The following is a 22205-nucleotide window of genomic DNA, read 5'->3' on the forward strand; positions in this document are numbered from 1 at the left end:
AACAGGGAGGATTGTGTTCAGTAGGCTGTAGTGTGTTAATCAGGGAGAATTATGTGTTCAGTAGGCTGTAGTGTGTTAAACAGGAAGGATTATGTGTTCAGTAGGCTGTAGTGTGTTAAACAGGGAGAATTATGTGTTCAGTAGGCTGTAGTGTGTTAAACAGGGAGGATTATGTGTTCAGTAGGCTGTAGTATGTTAATCAGAGAGGATTATGTGTTCAGTAGGCTGTAGTGTTTTAATCAGGGAGGATTATGTGTTCAGTAGGCTGTAGTGTGTTAAACAGGGAGGATTATGTGTTCAGTAGGCTGTAGTGTGTTAAACAGGGAGGATTATGTGTTCAGTAGGCTGTAGTGTGTTAAACCGTGAGGAAGGAGTGGTTGGTTGATACTGACTGGTCACAGCTGTAATTATTCCTGTAATGAGGAATCTGAGGATTTAGGCTGATGGCCCCTTTAACACTGTGATTATCATGTTGTCTGTTAATGGTGTTCTGAGCAGTGTCCTCCTGAATACTGATTTCCATTTAGGTTTGTGTTGTAGCCCAGGGTGGGCGTCAGTTCCAGTATCTCTGACCAAAATGAATCACCATAACCAAAAGCAGTGCCCTGCTGGGTTGAGGCCTGACGGAAAATGAAATATAGTGATTACTTCCTCCCCTTCTCTTCCATACCAATCCCCAATCAAATAACCATTACTCCTCTTCTCTCCTACACCATTCCCCATTTATAAAACCATTTCTCCTCTCCCATACCGAACCCCATTTATATAACCGTTACTCATCTTCTCTCCCATACCAAACCCCATTTATATAACCATTACTCCTTTTCTCCCCCATACCAAACACCATTTATATAACCGTTACTCCTCTCCCATACCAAACACCATATATATAACCATTACTCCTATTCTCTCCCATACCAAACACCATTTATATAACCATTACTCCTATTCTCTCCCATACCAAACACCATTTATATAACCATTACTCCTCTTCTCTCCCACACCAAACACCATTTATATAACCGTTACTCCTCTTCTCCTCCCAAACTAATCATATTCACAACACCTCACATGGTGTTCCTTTTAGAGGATGCTGATTAGTGTAGATGACATATTACTGTTCCTCCCCCTGCACCTCTTTAAAGGGCCTTAAAATGCCAGCCATTCCCCTAATGGAGCGTTTTATAGGGCAGACAGCCCTTCACTGTCCCCCTATTGAACCCAACCAGACACCCTCAGACTGGCTAATGAGCTCCAGAGGGGTGACGGACCGTGTCGCTTCCTCAGGCAGGTACCAGGGATGACCCTCCGTACCTGGGCTTGGTTAAACCTGCTGCCCTGGTGTAGGAGTTGCTTCTTTTTGGCCTTGCTCTGTCTCCCTCCATTGGTGATCCTGCCCTTTAATATGGTTTATTACAAACCCCTGGTTGGTCTGGATTCAGAAGAGAGGTGTGTGCAAAGACATCTGCATCAGGCTGAAATGAAGGGGTTGAAGTATCCTCCTGAATGGTATTCCTGGTGTGTCCTATTTCAGTTGATTAAACATTTTATCAATGTCCTGTTCAAGCATGAAATTACGGTACAGGGGACTGGGATGGGTCACACACTTCTGTATGATATGGGAATGTAAAGGCTCTGCGTTTTTAGGCACACACAATGCAAGCTGGAGTGGCTTGTGATTAGGGCATCTGACTTGTTTTGGAAAGGTCCCTGGTTCTAATCCGCCGACTGCCCAGGTGAAGTCATGTTTCACTGAGTGAGACAGTTCGCCCTCGTTGCTCCTCCTCTCCCCTGTAACACCCCCCCAACTCATTACCTTTAATAAGGACTGGTTCCTCATATACTTGTCTGGTTGCAGTACGATAAAACATTTGTGTAAGCATTATCTTTAAGCCAAGACCTTTATGTTCCATGATTTTTGTGAAGTTGGGACTAAATTCTTGAGACAAACTAACCTTAAGAGCCTTTGATAGGATGGTTGTCCTGGTCCTTGGCCAATCACAACTCTCTGCTCGCTGTGATTGTTTGCTGGTTGGCTCAAATGAGCTTGTCACATCAGGAAGCTCATGGCAACTGAGTCAACAATTATTACATGTCACATGTCCATCAAGACATCTTTAGTTGTGGTATTACAAAGGAGAGGGATGGAAACTGCTTACATAACGACTATATCTTGCAGCTAATTTTAGACCTTTAATATTGTAGTCTCATATTGCATTGTTTTTGTTTAAAATCATCTGGCTGGTAACACAGTGTGTCAACAGACAAATGGGGATGGTCTTGTTTGTAGAGGATTTATAAACCAAAACAATCCTTAGGTGGGTTTTTAATCAAATGGAAGACAAGAGGGATGCTGTTGAGCCAGTTAGTTTCTAATTAAAGTGGATGGGAACATTGCTGCTTATTGCTAATTCAAAAAAGAACTGTTAGTCACTGAATTAATATGTAAAATGTAATCTCCCAATAATCAGAAATTGAAAGTTACATGGAAAGTAGCAAAGCAGGAATAGAAAGAAGAATTAATTAATTTGCATATCAAATGTTCATACTTTTTAATTAAGCTCTGCTTTTAATATTTCTGGCAAAATACATTACAGCTCCCAGTTAATCCAACCGTGGGTTAATTAAAGATTATGACGGCTGTCTGCGTAATCTGTGTGCACGCTGCAGATGTTTCTTAAACATGTAAGCATTACAATGTGACGGACTGTGCATTAACAGGGAAATAACCGCACATCTCAGCGAGAAGACACAAGGCCATAGGTTTCATGTCGTAGTATTGTCATTTCACGAATTAAAAACTGTCGTGTTATGAATTAAATATTTAAATATTGTCGTGTTATGAACCCACCTGCGCTGTGAAGTTCCACATGCATTCATTCAGCCAGTTTCTTTGATCAAATTCCCTAACCTAGGTCTGTCACTGCCTTTGTTGTATATACATTATAGCACAGTATTCTCTGGAGGGCAGTTCATTCAAGGAGACACATATCTAGAATAGGAACATCTCCAGAGGGACCTCAGCATCTGTTTGTCTAACTCCTAATGTTGGACTGACCTGGGCCCGGCTGGGCTAAGCTGTGCTCTAACCCCAAGGTGACTGCAGTAGAATGAGTAGAAGCATATCTCACCATATTCACAGTCCAACATGTGAGTTAGTCAAACGGTCAACGGTCTCACGTCAAGTTGTGTTGTTTGCCCAGGGGTGATGAACGACTACGGGTGAAGGATGAGAATACTGTGACCCGTCACGTGGAGACGATTATGAGTGTAGGGGTTGACATGTTGGTTAGGTATTAAGGCGAGGTTTGTATTCTGCATTGTTAAGATTAGGTTGAATGTTTGGGAAAGGCTTTAAAAAGAGATTCGAACTCACAGGCTTGTAGTTGGGTAAGTCACTGGCTCATCCAGCAATCCTGCTTTCCTGTCCACCCCAGCAGCTAGGCAGATGGAACAGCCCTCACCGCTGCCCCCGGTGGTTGATAGTGGTACTGTGTGTTGATGTCTATGTACGTGTTCCACGTGAACTCCGTGGATGTGGGTCTTAGAGCGGCCAGCAGCCACATTCCTACTGGTCTTTATAGGGAAGAGAGGACATCACAACGGTTGGCTCTCCTTTAGTTTTCGCTTCTCAGCCACTGACTGTCATTCATTTGTTCCCATCTAGGTTGCTATGGTAACACTGCGTGTGTGTGTGTGTGTGATGGAACTAGGTCTTGGTCCACCAGATGCTCTGTTCCTGTGATTCCACTATCCTCCCCAGCTGAACCCTTCAATCCTCAGCCAGACCACCATGTGTCCAGCCCACTGACATAACCTTGTAACACACACACACACACCAGGAGACTCTCCCCTCTGAGCCTAGGGGCCGATCAGAGAACAGTGTGCTCCGACCAAACCGAGCGTAATGCGGAACACAACACACCACGTCAATACTCCTCTACACACACTCTGTCATGCGTTGTCTGTCCTTTACTCTTTAGGCATTTAGGGACTAATACAATATAATGATCGTCTATTGTCTGGTATGGTCTGAGCCGTGAGACATGATTGTGGACAGTGTGTTCTGTATGATCTTGCACATGTTTTAGGCAGCACAAAGGAGGCTTTGAGCTGTGGAGGTTTGATGATGTCCTAATTGAAACCATGGTTTGTTTTAAGATTTATCCTATAGCCTGTATCCTTCCATCTTTTGACTTCCTGTCCACCCCGTGCAAACACACTCAATCTGGATCAAGGATTCTCAGGAGAGAGAGAATTTGGCACTGTGATTCTTTGGTTCATGCTTGATGTCATATCCTCTTCCCTCTGATTGGTTTCTTGGTCTGTCAATCAAGGACGCCAACTTTTCTTCCTTTGTTTTACCAGCCAGCTTTGCTCAACCCAAAGTCACATTGGGGAGATCATTCTTTTCATCTACAAACTTCAAAGCCATTTTTTCATCCACACTATTTATCTTGTTCTCATCCATGTGTCCTTGGTGACAGGATGAGATCAGGAAGAGATCTATAGTGTAGTCCTCTGCTGAATCACTTACAGTTTGTGCTATAAATAATCCCTAGGCCATGCAGTTTTAGGCTCTCCTTTAAGGAGCTCTCTCCACAGATGAGGAGAGGAGTAAAGGTCAGAAGGTCATCCTGGGGTCCTCCTCTATAGAGAAGCAATTACTGGTGGTGGGGTGAAGAGGTCGGTAGGTCAGAGTATTAAAGGTAGACAGTGGGGTGAAGGGATCAGTAGGTCAGAGTATTAAAGGTGGACAGTGGGGTGATGGGATCAGTAGGTCAGATTTTAAAGAGGAACAGTGGGGTGAAGGGATCAGTAGGTCAGATTTTAAAGATGAACAGTGGGGTGAAGGGATCAGTAGGTCAGAGTATTAAAGGTGAGCAGTGGGGTGAAGGGGTTAGTAGGTCAGAGTATTAAAGGTGGACAGTGGGGTGATGGGATCAGTAGGTCAGAGTATTAAAGGTGGACAGTGGGGAGATGGGATCAGTAGGTCAGAGTATTAAAGGTGGACAGTGGGGTGATGGGATCAGTAGGTCAGAGTATTAAAGGTGGACAGTGGGGTGATGGGATCAGTTGGTCAGAGTATTAAAGGTGGACAGTGGGGTGAAGGGGTCAGTGGGTCAGAGTATTAAAGGTGAACAGTGGGGTGTAGGGATCAGTAGGTCAGAGTATTAAAGGTGGACAGTGGGGTGATGGGATCAGTAGGTCAGAGTATTAAAGGTGGACAGTGGGGTGATGGGATCAGTAGGTCAGAGTATTAAAGGTGGACAGTGGGGTGATGGGATCAGTAGGTCAGAGTATTAAAGGTGGACAGTGGGGTGATGGGATCAGTAGGTCAGAGTATTAAAGGTGGACAGTGGGGTGTAGGGATCAGTAGGTCTGAGTATTGAAGGTGGACAGTGGGGTGATGGGATCAGTAGGTCAGAGTATTAAAGGTGAACAGTGGGGTGAAGGGGTTAGTAGGTCAGATTATTAAAGGTGAACAGTGGGGTGTATGGGTTAGTAGGTCAGAGTATTAAAGGTGAACAGTGGGGTGAAGGGGTAAGTAGGTCAGAGTATTAAAGGTGAACAGTGGGGTGTATGGGTTAGTAGGTCAGAGTATTAAAGGTGAACCGTGGGGTGAAGGGGTTAGTAGTTCAAAGTATTAAAGGTGAACAGTGGGGTGAAGGGGTTAGTAGGTCAGAGTATTAAAGCAGAGTACTGGGGTCAAGAGGTCAGGGGATTAGAAGTGTACAGTGGTGGTGGTAACAGGGTCAATAGGCCGTATTGTTGGGGTTGATCTGTGGGCGTAGTGTAAAGGTCAGTGTGCCAACTGTGCTCTGCTATGCAGTATTAAAGGATCTTTGTATTTTTATGACCCATTTGAACTTCATTAATGTTTTATAATGTCTAGTGAGAAGTGTGTATTTGAGAGAGAATTACGGTAGCTGGTTTCCTGGCCTGGTGGCTATGCAGCGGAGGAGACCTCATCAGTTTGTTTGAATTTGGGCCCCTGGCCAGCTGTTCTCTTGGCGCTGGTCCAGTCATGACCCCACGGCCGTCATTAGGGAAACTTTGTTTAAAGCCTGCTGGGAAACAGTAATAGGTGTCAGAGTAACTGCTGGGTTTTTATTAGGTAATACATTACGCTCCATACACACGTTTTCCTAGCAATAAACAATGACTGGTCTTTTAGGACATGCGTAGTGTCATGGAAGGCAGTAATGACATAGGTGTAATTCTGATACACGGGGAGCTGCTGAATCAGAGTCTATGAGCCATTAGCCCCTTGTTGTAGGAGTGCCAGGCTAGTCAGAGTGGCTCCAGGGTGTCTGTAAACACACACACCTACTTAAACACACAGACAAACACTAACACTGCGTGTTCAGTCTAAGCTAGTTGGAAAAGCTGTATGTGAAACTCATAGAGACGTGTCTGTGATTTTCTGCTCATCATAGGTCTGTGGTTTGTGGAGAAAAGGCTCAGCTCTGCCATTGAGTGCGGTTAAAAGGGTGAAGCAGACATAAGCCATGGCTTCTTACCGCTAGGGACAAATGCAAGTACATGTCTCTCCTTTTACTTAGGAACACTCTGACCTGTATCCAACTGTCTTCTCAGCACAGATAGAGTGGCCCAACTAAAGGACAGTCTCTCTTCCAAGACCTAACAGGAACAAGATGAAATTCAACACTAGCGAGAGCAAATGAATGTCAGGGAAAGGACAGGGCATCAACAGTTCTTCGAGTAGTGTGTGTGTGTTGGCCTGTAATTTACTGCGTTTATTTGAGAAAAGGGGCTTTCTTGTGTAGTGTATTTTCATCTCAATCAATGTGATCCTTGTTGACATGTGAAAGAAGTACATTTGATATGTTAGTTAGCCCAGTGGAGGAATGGTGGGGTGAATGGACTGTTTCATGATGTGTGAAAGAGGAGCTTTTGTGTGCTTTAATGCAGACATAATCCATGTCATAAGGTATGGACAGACCCACACATAGACCTCAGGCCTCAGTCTCCACTCAACCTAAACATAAACACACAGGAGAGACATTACCCAGCATGCACCACTACTCCATCCACACAGGGGGCAAACCCATTTAATGTTATCAGATGTCAGCTTCCCGGAAATTAATCTGAAGTTCCCAGGGATTTTTTGGTTATTTAAATATAGACAGGCCTGTCTGAGAATTTCCATCAAGGAAGCAAACAGAGAACCGTTTTTTTTCTCCACGTAGCAGCAGTCAGAAAATAACTCTCCTCCTTCAGCCCATACTGAAGGGAAAGTCTAAAGTCTGAAAATAAACAGTAACATGGACACGTTGTTCTCTTGGCTTTAAAGGAGTTTCTCAGAGCCTCAGCATAGCATGACGAAACGGAGACATCTGGCGCAGGTGTTGGGGAGAGAGACAGAACATAACAATATTTGTGTCCTAATAAACAGACTATTTCCTCTAGTACTATATTCCCTGCGTGGACAGTGGGAAGTGACAGGAGAACACAAATCACAGGTGACATTCACTTAACACAGAGGTGTTCATGTTAAACAGACTATTTCCTCTAGTACTATATTCCCTGCGTGGACAGTGGGAAGTGACAGGAGAACACAAATCACAGGTGACATTCACTTAACACAGAGGTGTTCATGTTAAACAGACTATTTCCTCCACTGCAGTGAACCCTGGGTAATCGTGAGGTGGAGGCTAGGTACTGGGGTGTACTGACAGAGCCCAACTGGAACCCAATACTGAACATAGATGCTATTGTTCTGCATGATCCAAGTAGCTGTGTTCATATACATTAGCCTGGGTATATTCAAACACTTAATACCTCTGGAAATGGCTTGTTGAGAATATAATGAAGAAAACATAATCCTTTATCTCTCTATTGTGTTTTTCAGCTGGACCCACAGACACTGGAATCTAAGAACTGGCACATGGATGTCATAGAGATGAATGGGGTAAGGGACATTGCAACCTGTTCTTCAGACTGACATTAAGCATATTATTGGATTAAGAAGCATTTAACTTCAAATGTAGTGATTGTTGTTTTTAGATAATAATTGTAAAAACTCTTAAAAGTTGTATTCTGTGAGTAGTACACCTGCAGAGTATCTGGTTTGGGGGGCCCATTGCTCTCCCTGTCCTTGTCCATCTGGTCATGCTTCTGACCTAGTCTAAATTTAAATAGACTCTGGATTTAGCCCACATGCATATATTAATTATTCCAATTGGACTGTTAATATTTCACCTGGCACAGCCAGAAGAGAACTGGTCACCCCTCTGAGTCTGGGTCCTCTCTAGGTTTCTTTCCTAAATTCAGCCTTCTTAGGGAGTTTTTCCTAGCCACTGAAATTCAACACTACTGTTGTTTGCTCCTTGGGGTTTAAGGCTGGGTGTTTCTGTAAAAGCACTTTGTGACAACTGCTGTTGTAAAAAGGGCTTTATGAATACATTTTATTGATTGATTGATTTATAGCACCTATCATGGACACAGAATCTCAAGCTAAAACCATACAGTCCAATATGAATGTTCAATAACCTTCATGGGCAACAAAAGACCGGAAAAGTTAGGTAAAGCCTGGCGGAACCCAGTATTTACTCTGACACCTATTACCAAAACCTGGTGGAACATCTCAACTAATTAGGTCAATTGGCAACAGGTCAGTAACATGATTGTATATAAAAAGATCATCCCAGAGAGGATGTCTTTCAAAAGTAAAGATGGGGAGGGGTTCACCACTCTGTGAAAGACTGTGTATGCAAATAGTTCAGCAATGTAAGAATAAAATTTCTCAATGTAAAATGTAAAAAAAGAGTCTCCGGTACATTATATCATTTAAAGATTCAGAGAAACCGGAGAAATCTCTGTATGCAACGGACAAGGCAGATAAAACTATTTTGGATGACCGTGATCTTTGGGCCCTCTGACCGCACTGCAATAAAAACAGACACAATTCTGTAGTGGAAATCACTGTACACTTACGAAGACCGTTTTATGTGAACACAGTACATCATTGCACAAATGCAAGTTAAAACTCTACCATGCAAAGAAGAAACCATATATAAACAAGATCCAGAAATGCCGCCGCCTTCTCTGGGCCCGAGCTCATTAAAAATGGACTGAGGCAAAGTGAAAACTATTATGTGGTCTGACAAATCATACTTTTAAATTATTTTTGGGAAACATGGACACCGCGTCCTCTGGGCTAAAGAGGAGAGGGGAAAATCCGGCTTGTTATCAGCACACAATTCAAAAGCCAGCATCCGTGATGGTATGGGGGTGCATTAGTGCACATGGCATGGGAGTCTTGCACATATGTGAAGGCACCATTAATGCTTAAAAATATATGCTGCCGTCCAGACAGTGTTTTCTTCAGGGCAGGCAATGCCAAACCACATTCTGCTCATATTACATTAGCATGGCTCTGTATTAAAAGAGTCCGGGTGCTAAACTGGCCTGCCTGCAGTCCAGACCTGTCACCCATTGAAACCATATGGTGCATTATGAAACGAAAAATACATTTCACTTTCTAAGCTACAGCAATTGTTTTCCTCAGTTCCCAAACACAGCAAGTATTGTTAAAAAAGAGGTGACGTAACACTGGTAAACATGCCCCCATCCAAACCTTTTTTAAACATGTTGCTGGCATCAAATTCAGAATGGGCTTATATTCATCCCAAAACAATAAACATTTTCAATCAAATATAGAGAGAAATTATTTGTACATCATTGCATTCTGTTTTTATTAGCATTTCACACAGCATCCCAACTTTTTTGGAAATTGGGTTGTAGTACTGTGCATGGTGAATGCAATTATGCAGTTTAATACAAAGTGGAATTTCATTTAGTTTTTCTCAAAAATAATTATATTTCATATTTATTTAACAACATTCCAACGTTGCTTAGCATTATGTAGGGAAACTGTATGATGATTCATGTTTTTGCCGGTCCACGTAAGCAGAGCCGGACAAGAAGGGTGAATGTCTCTTACTGACTGTCTACCCCTTGTTAAATAGCGTAGTGGTTAGAGACGCGGACCTGTAACCAATAGGTCCCACGTTTGAATCTTGTCACAGTTCATAGCAAATTATGCATTAGGATTCGTTCCGGATAGATGACAACTTTGCTGGCTACAACCTTCAGTTGCAGCGTTATAGTAAGCCTAAAATAAAACTGTTCACGGTTATGTTGCAACCATTTCTGGTGGATTTTCGAAGTACACATGCTTTTTGGGTCAGGATAGACAAAACGTTCGCTGGCTACAATCTTCAGTAGCTACATTATAGTAAGCCTAAAATAAAACTGTTTACGGTTATATTGTGACTATTTCTGGTGAATTACGCATCCATGCATGATTTTTGGGTCAGGATAGACAAAGTTTCGTTGGCTACAACCTTGAGTAGCTACGTTATAGTAAGCCTAAAATGTAACTGTTTATATTGTGACTATTTCTGGTGGTTTTTTAAAGTACGCATCTGTGCATGATTTTTGGGTTAATATAGGCTAGGTGAAAAACTTGGGCAGTAACAGAGTAGGGTTTTCCACGATTCTCTCGTTTTTTCACTTGACGAAAAAGTCAGTTATCGTCACCTATATCGATAGTTATTGTATCAATGTCATTCACAAATGAAAGAAAAGCAAATGTTTTTGTGCCATGAAATAGCTCTGGCTGTGTTAATTTCAAGTAGTTACTAGTAAAATACTATTAAAACGGCCATTGGCAAAAGCCATGTATTTCATAGATGCTATTTGTGGTGGAGGTAAACTTAATAAGAAACGTAATATTCAAACTTGGCACGATGTTGATGCATGACAATATGTTCAAATGTCAAGATGCTATACCGACACTAGGCGAACATATACTGTAGCACCGTGGTGTAGTGGTTAAAGACACAACCGCTCGCGTGGTACCCGGGTTCGTATCCAGTGAGGGCAACAATATTTATCACTTTTAATTGTAGCCAGGCTGAACTAGGCCTGCCAGGTACCTTTTTCTGGTTTTAATACATTTTCATTACTTTAAATTAGGGACACTATTTTGAAGGCAAAACAAGGAGAAGCTAGGAATCCACTATTGTGAGTTGTGTGGTGTGACTATCCCACTGCAAAACAGAACCTTAGTGCCACTAATATTATATCTCCTAATCATAGCCTTCCCAAGTAAAAATGGTCTACAAGTTGTTCAGTAAATACAAGATCAAATCCAAGTCATCAATGGTTGAAAAGTCTAGTTGAAATCTGAGTCATCAATGGTTGAAAAGGCTAGTTCAAATCTGAGTTATCAATCATCAAGTCCTGAAAGTTTTGACTTGAAAATTTAAAATGTTGTCTAGTCCAGGACTAGAGTACTACAACAGTGGTTTATTATAGGGACTGCAGAAGGTGGTGAAATGTTTTCTGTTCATGGTACCCCCCAAAAAAGCCAATTCAATTATTTAGCTTGCTTGACCCTCTTTTGTATGTATTTTCTCCCACAGATAAAGGTGGAGTTCTCCATGAAGTTTACAAGCCGGGACTTGAGTTTGAAGAGAACACCTTCCAAAAAACAGAGCGGAGTATTCGGCGTCAAAATCAGTGTTGTGACGAAGTAAGCCGTGTAGATGTTTTTGTTCAAACATGAATGCAAAATCATTAAACACACTGTGCTTTTGCACAATCTATAACACTTGTAGCATTAGCATCACTCTAAATGAGTCCTGATGAGTGTTGGTTTGGTCCCCCATCAGGCGTGAGCGGTCCAAGGTGCCTTACATCGTCCGGCAGTGCATTGAGGAGGTGGAGAAGAGGGGGATTGACGAGGTGGGAATCTACAGGATCTCAGGGGTGGCCACTGACATCCAGGCCCTCAAAGCAGCGTTCGACACCAGTAAGAATCACTTTACAATGCACCTTGGTCTTCATCAATAAGCCAGGAGTTTTATCTGTAAAATAAAAGCCCTCTATAAACTTAAACCAGGCTGGGTTTATTATTAACTCCAGATCAACATTATTAACAAAACCTCTTTCTGTGAGCAGTCCTGTTGTTCCTCTCTTCCCATCATCCCTGTTGGCCAGGCCGGGGTCAGACTACCCGGCCAGGCTATAAACAGAGGGAGTTCTGGGAAAGGGCAGTAAGGCCTGAGGAGCTGCAGCTGTCAGCTGTGTGTGGCCCAGACTGTCCCAAATGTCACCTAGTACTTCTATAGTGAACTACTTTTGACCAGAGCTCCATGGGATGAACCTGCTGCAATTTAGGATGCAGAATGTTTGTGCTTGCCCCTAGACCAAACCACTGCTGACCTCCTCAATACCTAACTGCAATGTTAATGCCTTCCTGAGCCGAGATCACTGGTTGTTTATTTTATTGTTCTTGTTTATGTCATCTCTGGAGCCTGAATGATTAGTAGTGGTTTGGTTGAGTCTGACACTCCTCCCTGGAGTTCATTTGTTTTCCGTCTTCCGCAGATACCAAAGACATCCTGGTGATGTTGAGTGATATGGACATCAATGCCATTGCTGGGACGCTGAAGCTGTACTTCCGCGAGCTGCCAGAGCCCCTGCTCACTGATCGCCTGTACCCAGCTTTCATGGAGGGCATAGGTATGACCTCTGACCCCTAACATGCCATACATTTCAGATGCATGTCAATAGTCTCAAGAATAACTTTGAAAGGATGGTTCGTTCTGTTCCTGCTTTGAGGGGTCATTCCTAACCTGCGTTCCCCTCTTCCTCCTCAGCTCTTTCAGACCCTGCAGCCAAGGAGAACTGCATGATGCACCTGCTGCGCTCACTGCCCGACCCTAACCTCATCACATTCCTCACCCTGCTGGAGCATCTGAAGAGGTACACACACACACACACTCAATGTAAGCTAGGTGTACACATTAGGGCTAGTAACTAGTACTGCTGACTGTTAACTGACAGTCTTGTGTTCAGGACTTTGTGGAAATGCAGGGCTTTTTTCCAAGCCTTTTCTAACACTCTGATCTGGAGAACATCACGTTCAGCTACATTGTACTTGCTGTGACAGTTTAGTGTGGTAGCATTCATTAGCTACTGATTGGAAAGACAGAGGACACATCACCGTTTGGTTAACAAAGCTAGAACCTGGTAAAACTGCTAGATGACACTGTCAAATACTACTGTAGCTGCTGCAGTGTAAATAGGAGTGAGATGTCAGAGGCTCCCAGGCCAGAGTTCAGTTCACAGAGAGATCACCAGGTCAGAATTATTATGACCTGATTCTAGCACAGCTCTTGAAAACCCAACACCCACTCTTGCAGTCCTTCAGCAGAATGTACAGGTCTGGTGTCAAAGTTCTAGCTGAGGACACCTGCTGGATGCTCTATTGAATTACGTGTGTGACTTGAATGGTTCTGCTGTTACCTTGGGGAAATTGATATATAAGTCACAGCAGATGGTAACTTAGACTTCGTCTGTTTTTTCAAGAACCATTGACAGAACACACTGTAAAAATGGGTCATCATAAAAACAAGGCCAGCTAGAACAGCAAATAACTACAGTGACCTGTCCCCGTCCGACTGATCCCTCTGTCTGTTGTGTTGCAGGGTTGCTGACAAGGAACCCATCAACAAGATGTCCCTCCACAACCTGGGCACAGTGTTTGGCCCCACCCTGCTCAGGCCATCTGAGTCAGAGGTCACCAAGGGACACATCACACTGGCCTCTGACATTTGGTCACATGACGTCATGGCACAGGTCAGTGTGACTTGGGTGCGTACATCTGTGTTTGGTGTGAGAAAGAGAATCACTGTGTGTTTGTGTGTGTGTGTTAGTGTGAATGTGTGTTGGTCTGCTTGTTTTACAAAACTTGGAACCTGAAGTCCCCACAAGTGTACTGTGACAAGCCAGTTAAAGTGAGGACATGTTGCTTATCCTCACTGGTAATATAAAAAGCTATATTTTAGGCTTGGGGTAAAGGTTAGACATTAAGGGTAAGGCTTGGCCTTAAACTTAGGGTTCTAATGAGAGTTAGAGTTAGGGTTCAGGATAGGCATTAAGGGTTAGGTTTTGGGGGTTCAAGTTAGGGTTAATATTATGGGTTAGATTTTTTTTTAATGTAGATACATTTTGGTCCCAAAAACATCTTCAGACGTATAGTAAAACAAGCGTGTGTCTGTGTGTGTGTGTACATATCTGTAGGGGTTATGTGGGTTCAGTGTATGTATGTCTGGTCTCCCAGCTGTATTTAGAGTACTGGAGAAGTTTCCCCTGAATCTCTGCCTGGGGCTGAGAGAAACCACTTCCTGTTCACAACTGTGTTGTTTTAGGCCGCATATAAACAATGACTACTGTAAACCTTCATATAGGCCCCTGTGCTAGTAGTAGAGTAATTTGTCTCATCATTACTGTAAAGACTGGCAGAAATGGGCAGTCACGTATCTTATCCCCGGTGGACAGATGTTTCTTATCCCCAGTATGGTGTATGGTTACTCAGACACCACAGAGAGATGCTCAGTCACATACTGAGTCACATCTAAAATGTGTAAGTCCTTATTTGGTTATAATGAATGGTATTTGTAACCATTGGTTTTAATGTCTTCCTCAGGTCCAGGTGTTGCTGTATTACCTGCAGCATCCTCCCATCTCTTTTGCTGAGTTGAAGCGGAACACCCTCTACTTCTCCACTGATGTGTAAATCCCTTTGGGTTCCAGAGAGAAAGAGCCATCAGCAACCGTCCCCCCGGCTCCCTTTTTAAAACTGTACCCCACCCCTCCTCAGACTACCTTACCCAGAGAGAGGGAGTCAGATGTGAGGGGAGAGAAGTGGTTCCCTGTCACGTCTTCTACGGTCATGTCAGTGTGCAGGAATGATGGCAGTCACCTCTACGTTACAGTACGTCCATCTGGTGAAGAGCAGGAGTGGAGAGAGTAGCAGACCTCCCAGCTGTTACCTTTGACCCACAATGTCATTCTAGCCTTCTGTCCATATCTAGCTATCATCATTCTATATCTGTGAGTCAGTGTTGCTGGGTCACAGTGGGCCATCAGGTCTGGTGTCCTCCAGAAACCAGCTCTATGATCCCAGATCTGGGCTGTTACTTACTTGATTTTTCTTCTCGCTCCCCCCCCCCCCATTGTTGTTTAAGAGGCATTCCAAGAAAATGGCATTTACATATTTTATAAATATTATTTGTTTAGTAGTTCCTTTGTACGTATTTTTTTTTCTCTCTGGCTTTGTGCATGTGAAGGAGGAGTGCTGTGTGTACAAGCACAACAGAGCGTGTGTATGTGTGTGTGTGTGTTAAAGTTAGATTTTGAGGACTGTTGGAGTTTGCAAGACACCAGTAAAGGCATGGCCACTTACATTTTCTCTCCATATGCAAATACTAGAGAGACAGCCCTCCGTCTGTTTGAGTCTTGGCCAAATTTGCCCTATTTATTATAAATATATATATATTACGTGTGCCTGTACAGTCCAGTACAACTACAGAAATGCTCCAACGAGTCTGTTGTTTGAAGTTTCTTCAGGTAGTGATTTTTTTTGTCGCTTAAGTTTCTCATTCACAGCCAAGGGTGACCAAGCTGTACTGAAACCATCACAGGAACACAAAGTGTACATTTTGACGGTTGATTCTGAACCACTCTTTTTAAAAAAAGATTACATCAGTATGTAAGATGAGGGTTTGATGGAATAAAACATTTAAAATGAATGGAACATTAGCTTTTTTCTCATCATTCCCTTGCAAGTCTGTTTAAAGTGTCAAATGACACCTGTTATAATCAATGGGATGATTTGTGTAGTTTAATGCCCTCATTGCATGTTCAGTTTTTCAATCAAATCAGGCTGGGTAACACAAATGTAGGTTTCACTGCTATTTTGCTGAACAGGCAGTGTCCCATCCTTGCTGTTTAAATCCAACCTTTTTGCTATCAAGCCTGAAACATATTTTGAAATAAGCACTGTTAGATGAGTCTATTTGATATTTTTAATATGATTAAAATAAAAATGTTGTATTTTACTTCCTTTGAGAAGAATTTGAGTATACTGTATTAACAAGGGTAAATGTCGATGTGAACTTTTCTTTTTTTAGTAAAATAAATAAAAGTGTACCAAAAATATTGTCTTTTGTACAGTTGTTTGGTTTTGTGCCACACTGCACTTTATTAGATAAGTGAATGTATTGGAATTGTATCAGTACTGTACAGAGTTCAGACTGTACTGCAGCATAATTACTGTACAGAGTTCACACTGTACTGCAGCATAGTTACTGTACAGAGTTCAGACAATACTGCAGCATAGTTACTGTACAGAGTTCAGACAATACTGCAACATAGTTACTGTACAGAGTTCAGACAATACTGCAGCATAGTTACTGTACAGAGTTCAGACTGTACTGCAGCATACAGTAGTTACTGTACAGAGTTCAGACAATACTGCAGCATAGTTACTGTACAGAGTTCAGACTGTACTGCAGCATACAGTAGTTACTGTACAGAGTTCAGACAATACTGCAGCATAGTTACTGTACAGAGTTCAGACAATACTGCAGCATAGTTACTGTACAGAGTTCAGACTGTACTGCAGCATAGTTACTGTATAGAGTTCAGACAATACTGCAGCATAGTTACTGTACAGAGTTCAGACTGTACTGCAGCATAGTTACTGTATAGAGTTCAGACAATACTGCAGCATAGTTACTGTACAGAGTTCAGACTGTACTGCAGCATAGTTACTGTACAGAGTTCAGACTGTACTGCAGCATAGTTACTGTATAGAGTTCAGACAATACTGCAGCATAGTTACTGTACAGAGTTCAGACTACTGCAGCATTGTTACTGTATAGAGTTCTGACTGTACTGCAGCATAGTTACTGTAAAGAGTTCATAGAGGGGGACAAGTACATTCCAAGCCTATACTGTATAGTTGGTGTTGCTGAAATAACTTCATATGGCTGTTTAAATTTCGTGGGATGACCTGTCTGCTGTAGATTCCCAGTGGTCTAGAATATTCTCCATTTGTAAATGATCCTTCAGATAGTGGAATAATGTATTTGTAACCCCTCCCAGATTCATGGACATAAATACTTCAGAGGGCCTTGCATATAGTTAAGACCAAACCAGACCTACTTTATAATCCTTATGTCTGGACCCTCCCAAGTAACTAATGATTTTCTAATCATTTGCACCTGTTTTGATGCACTTAATTCAAATGTAACCATTTTATTTGATGGTAAAGGTAGCTGTATACAACATTTGTCTGCATTAGGAAATTGAAGGATAGCATTTCTGTTCATTTTAATTGCATAAATAATTGTTACCTTTAGGTCACAAAGGTTACCTTTATCACTGAATGTGGTTGGAATTCAGCTTTCCAGGGGTTGTGCTTTTTCACATGACTGTAGGAATTCAAAAACTGACTGAATAAACCACACAAATGTGCATATAGTTAGCATTTTTAATATAAGGTTTAAGTGGTGTCAAATAAGTCATTCAGATCAGAACTTATTATTCACCATTTAAATAATTTAAAACATCTTAAGATCTGTATATCTGGGTGGGTAGTCTGTCAATGCATTTCACAATTACCTTCAATAAACAATGTACTTTAACGGGCAATATGTGAAAATATATGAAAATGCAAACAATATATCTGCAGTAATAGTTGATATTAGGTTTCATCAATTTCCATGTATAGACAAACCAAATACTGAGTAGAAAAATTTTACCTCGCTGGATTGGGGAGAGCTGGTTGGAATGCAATCTGTTGCTGCAATTCATCTAGCTTCTCCATGGAGAATGCATTCTGCATACAGCCTCTAAGGGGTATCTTACAGTCAATATCAAGTCTACACAACCTTATTGAAAATGCAGCTTTTGTTGATGTAAAGGTTAAAATCAAGACAAATCACATCAGGCATTTCTTTCACCTTAAATGTGATCTTGTAAACAAAACTATTGAAGTGGAAAAACAACTGGCCTTGGTTGCATCTTTACAAACATCTCCAACATGGCTCGTTGGCTTGTGCAGTAAGTCCATGAGACATCTTTGGTGATGTTAGAAAAGGTCCACTTTAAAAGCTGCGGCTGAAATTTATAACGTAAAATGTATATAGTATGTACCACAACAGATTGGGGTTCCACTATTGTTTTCATTGTGACAGAAAATTTACTTAAGTAGATCATTGTTTCAAATTTCTATCAAATCAGTGGAGGAAGAGCAATGTAACTCTCTGAAGCTGTGCTTGCATTGTGAGCACTGTGTATTGAAAGAGTCCAATAACCTCAAATCATTTATGAACTTATCTGACCAATCTTAGATATTCGTTGATGTTCCCCTTTAAATATTGTTGGATACAAGAACTTTTTAAAGGTGACAAAGGTCACACATAATTTGTCTGACCATAGACAACTATAAACATAAACAAAAGCTGCATTACATAAACAAAAGCTGCATTACATAAACAAAAGCTGCATTTTCAATAAGGGTGTGCAGACTTTTGTTATCCAGTATAACTTTCAGTCCACTATAAATTGGGTGGATTGTTGTACATGCATGTAAAATATTTGTACATTTTGCTTTTATACTAATGTTGCATGATTAGTCAGAGAATGTTGACTAGACATTGACTAGACAAATGCAATACAATGTCACTACGCAACCAGCAGATCTTTATTTGACAAACTGCAACATTTGACTAATCAGGTCAGCAATCCTGACAATAATTAGTCAATAGATCAGCATTTGGCTGCCTGTGAAAATGCATCCAGATTTTCCCACAACAGCAAAAAGCTTGCGTTTTGCTGCAACCACAATACATGGACTGATCATTATGATAACAGAATCATCTCAATGAAGTTCAACTTTTAGACAAAGGCAAAGCCAGCATACCCTGTGGGCCACATAAATCTGGCCTGGCCCCCCAGTATGACATCACGTAAGTGTACCGTGCCCAGGATCCAGTCAAGGTCACCAAGACCAGTGTGGAACTGTTCAGCTGTTGATAATCCTCGTGATCGGAATCTGCATCTGCACTTCGGTGTCCTTATGTGTTTCTTTCCATAAGGTCTAATGTCTGTTTTCGGGACAGTGATCCCGCAACCATAATCCACAGAGGAAAAGAAGGTCCCCAGGTTTTCACCGGAGATAGTACTCAATGGCAGCAGAGAAGGCAGCAAAGCCTCCACATCCTAGCACTCCAGCCTTTGCCCCAGCTATAACAGGGAATACAATCAGTGTTGAAACCAATGGTCTTTTAACTACTAGTGGTATGAATGCGTGGGACAATTTAATTAAGGGACAATCAGTATTTCAATATCAATAGTTTTGAATAACCTCATCTTTCTAAGCTTCACAGGCCAAATACACCATTTTATAAGAGCCAAAGCTCTCAGTAACATGATGCAGGTCTACAGGTCAAATTATGTCATTCAAAACGATCTCCAATGTTGTAATTTACTTTGCACAAACTGAGCCAATATTTTTCTGATCATGCTCCTTTGTCTGTGTATTCCAGTTCAAATAGAAAAAATACTCGCCTCGAAATTCCAACATTTCCTCCTGGTATTTGTAGTCACAAGTTTATAACTTAAGCCTAATATACAGTAGTTCACAAAAAAAAAGAAGATTAGCTAGTTTGGTAGATAATGACAGAGAGTGAGCAAGCTTCTTTGTTTCTCATCAATCAAATGAATTTATAAAGCCATTTTTACAACAGTAGTTGTCACAAAGTGCTTTTACAAAAACACCTGGCCTTAAACCCCTAGTAGCAAACAACAGTAGTGTTGAATTTCAGTGAACTACACACCCTAACTTACATGTATGTAACCACCTCTTACGTCACACTAGAAAGAAAAACAAGGATGTCTAGACAGGAAAATACTGTCTTGCAAAAAATGTATAGCAATGTTGGAGATGGTTTTGAATGACATTACTGTTTTTATAACATCTGCACCATCATGCTGCAAGCTTGTTTAATATCACATCAGGGTCCTAAATACTGAATTTGCATTTTAAGTAGATTGATACTAACTGTAAGTAGACAGAGAACTCACCTCGGAATCCTATGGCTCCCCCAGTAACACAACCACTGTAGACAGCGTTCTTCCAGTCTGACTTTCCCCGGTGCTGTAATGTAAAACACCAACCACAAGGGGTCAGTGTGAGACTGTCTGATAGCAAATCTGCAGTAGAGTATTCCATGCTGTTCACATTCTGTATGGTCTTTCACAGACCACAACTAGAACAATATTTCAGTTCAACCCCTCCACTGACAGTCAACAGACTGTTTTCACTTTGCTACTGTAATTATTGTCTTATGTATTATAGTCAGAAAAGAAAGGTTCAGGAGACATCAACCTACCGATTCAATGATGCACTCCGTGCAGGAGAACATTGCCCCAATGACAGCAAAGTTTTTGGCATAGGACATCCCCCTCTGGCCCATGTCTTTGAGGACCTCTCGGGCTGAGGGTGTTTTCATGGGGTCTTTAGGGTCAAATCCTACATTGGTGTCTATACCAGCTGTGAACACACCAAATGCTCCCCCAAGAACAAACCCTGTGAAGACAGCCACAAGATTGTGTTAGCTACAGGAACCACTTAAGTTGTATATTAAATAGTCTCTGTATTATAAAGTAAGAATTTGTTCTCATAAACCAGAGCTTGACTATAATCCCAAAGATGTGTTTCAAATGTTAATAAGTACATTAGTACGATATATCCAGATATTTACCATAGCAGATTTATACACTGTGTGCCTCCAGTTTACAAACTAAACTTTCTCCCCAGTTAGATTCCAAACAGGTGATCAGAGCACCAGTGATAATTAGCAAAGGAAGCCACTTCTGCTTTCACTACAAAATCTCAGTAAAATGGAAATATGGCCAAGTGGGAACTGTGACTATAAAATAAAACCTGTGTAGTGAATTAGATTGTTTTAGTATTTCAAGCAGATTTTTCCAAAACCATACAAACAGCAATGTGTGACAATGGTTCAACTGAGCATCTGGACTAATAACAAAACTCCCCCGGGTAACAAAGATTGTCATGTGAAGACAAAGCAGTTATTGTCTATGAATAAACAACATGAAAGACAAGGTTTGGGGTACATCAACAGGGGTGGTGAAGTCTTTGCACACCAATCACTATAACGCATGAGATGATTTTGCATTTTGGCTGACCAACAGTAATAAATAAAACAACTCTGATTCTATAGTGTTCTGGACTACAAAATGTTCAGACAGAGTTTGGGGTGTTTTAAGCCTCCATTACATGATCTTAGGGGTTTATCAAGAGGGACTGATGAGCAGGTTGTCTATCGGCAGGCAGGACAGTTCACTCTCCATGCGAGTCTTAATAGCGCCTTGTCGTCCTCAATGGTTGACTGCAACTTCTGAGTAGCTTATGAAAGATGACAGTCGAAAAAGAGCTATGTAACTAAGCCTCTTATCTGCCAGGAAACTATACCTTGAAAAGAAACATAATTGATAGAACACAGATGTGGTCGGCCTCTTCTACGCAGGAAAAAAAACGACATTATATTACAGTGGTTGTCATCGTGATGGGATAGATATTTCTGGTAACTACACCCCAAAAACACATATGCATCCAGCAAGCAAATTGTAATTAGCGTTCTATATTGCTTTGCTTGTTTTATTATCCTTAATGGGGCTAGCTATAGGCTAGTTGCAACCATGAGGTGTGAAGTAACTCAGGTAAATTTATGACACAAGTGTATTATTGCTGAAAAACGTGAATGACTGGCTAACCTCCAACACATGCCAACACCGCCTTGAAGGCACAGCTCTCCATTCCTCGTTCGATCATCTTCTGGTCGTCGGTTTTCATGGGATTGGGAAGACCCCCCATCACGGTCGGATTAAGATCTTTAATCGGCCTCTTCTCCCCGACGAGGTGCTCCAAGAGCATGCTGTACTGAAAAGTTGAACCTTCATAGCTCGAATTTGCCGAGGATGGGAGACGAGAATCGGACACAGAGCCATTTCCACCATCCACGGTCGACGCCATGATGTGTGTGCGTCACTGTATGTGGGTAAATTCAAGAGATTATGAAAACTATAGATTCGCCAAGTTTATGGCAGTTTCAATCGTAAGAAGGTAAATCATATTTACCAAGAAAAAATGACTAACTAAAGAATAGCATAATATAAATAAAGAATAGAATAAAATTAACATTCTGTTTTTATTGTTTTAGGAAAACGTTGTCAATATATAGGAATTACACTTTCCTACTTGCGTTAGCATGCTAGGGAAGTGCGAAATG

General features: G+C 41.6%; 2 protein-coding genes across 10 annotated transcripts in view; one reads left to right on the plus strand and one right to left on the minus strand.

Moving 5' to 3' along the window:
* The window catches only part of abr (ABR activator of RhoGEF and GTPase), a 147952-nt gene extending 131911 nt beyond the window's left edge, over nucleotides 1–16041 (plus strand). For 5 of the 9 annotated variants that reach the window (XM_020048272.3, XM_010899681.5, XM_034292985.1 and 2 more), the window contains 7 exons: nucleotides 7877–7936; nucleotides 11457–11566; nucleotides 11706–11845; nucleotides 12424–12558; nucleotides 12696–12801; nucleotides 13527–13677; nucleotides 14528–16041. In XM_020048272.3, coding sequence (XP_019903831.1) covers nucleotides 7877–7936; nucleotides 11457–11566; nucleotides 11706–11845; nucleotides 12424–12558; nucleotides 12696–12801; nucleotides 13527–13677; nucleotides 14528–14617 — 792 coding nt within the window. In that variant the 3' untranslated portion in view covers nucleotides 14618–16041. Of the gene's footprint in view, nucleotides 1–7876; nucleotides 7937–11456; nucleotides 11567–11705; nucleotides 11846–12423; nucleotides 12559–12695; nucleotides 12802–13526; nucleotides 13693–14527 lie in introns of all 9 variants that reach the window. The other 4 variants (XM_020048271.3, XM_020048273.3, XM_034292983.1 and 1 more) reach the window with 2 other exon arrangements.
* A 2524-nt stretch (nucleotides 16042–18565) lies between these two features.
* On the minus strand, nucleotides 18566–21958 carry timm22 (translocase of inner mitochondrial membrane 22 homolog (yeast)). The gene is given in 4 exon segments (NM_001311023.1): nucleotides 18566–19134; nucleotides 19975–20047; nucleotides 20283–20479; nucleotides 21691–21958. Coding segments are annotated over 4 exon segments (606 nt in total). The 5' UTR covers nucleotides 21950–21958; the 3' UTR covers nucleotides 18566–19057.
* Between the last annotated feature and the right edge of the window lie 247 nt (nucleotides 21959–22205).

Source organism: Esox lucius, chromosome 7, assembly GCF_011004845.1.
Source record: "Esox lucius isolate fEsoLuc1 chromosome 7, fEsoLuc1.pri, whole genome shotgun sequence".
NCBI classification, from domain to species: Eukaryota; Metazoa; Chordata; class Actinopteri; order Esociformes; family Esocidae; genus Esox; species Esox lucius.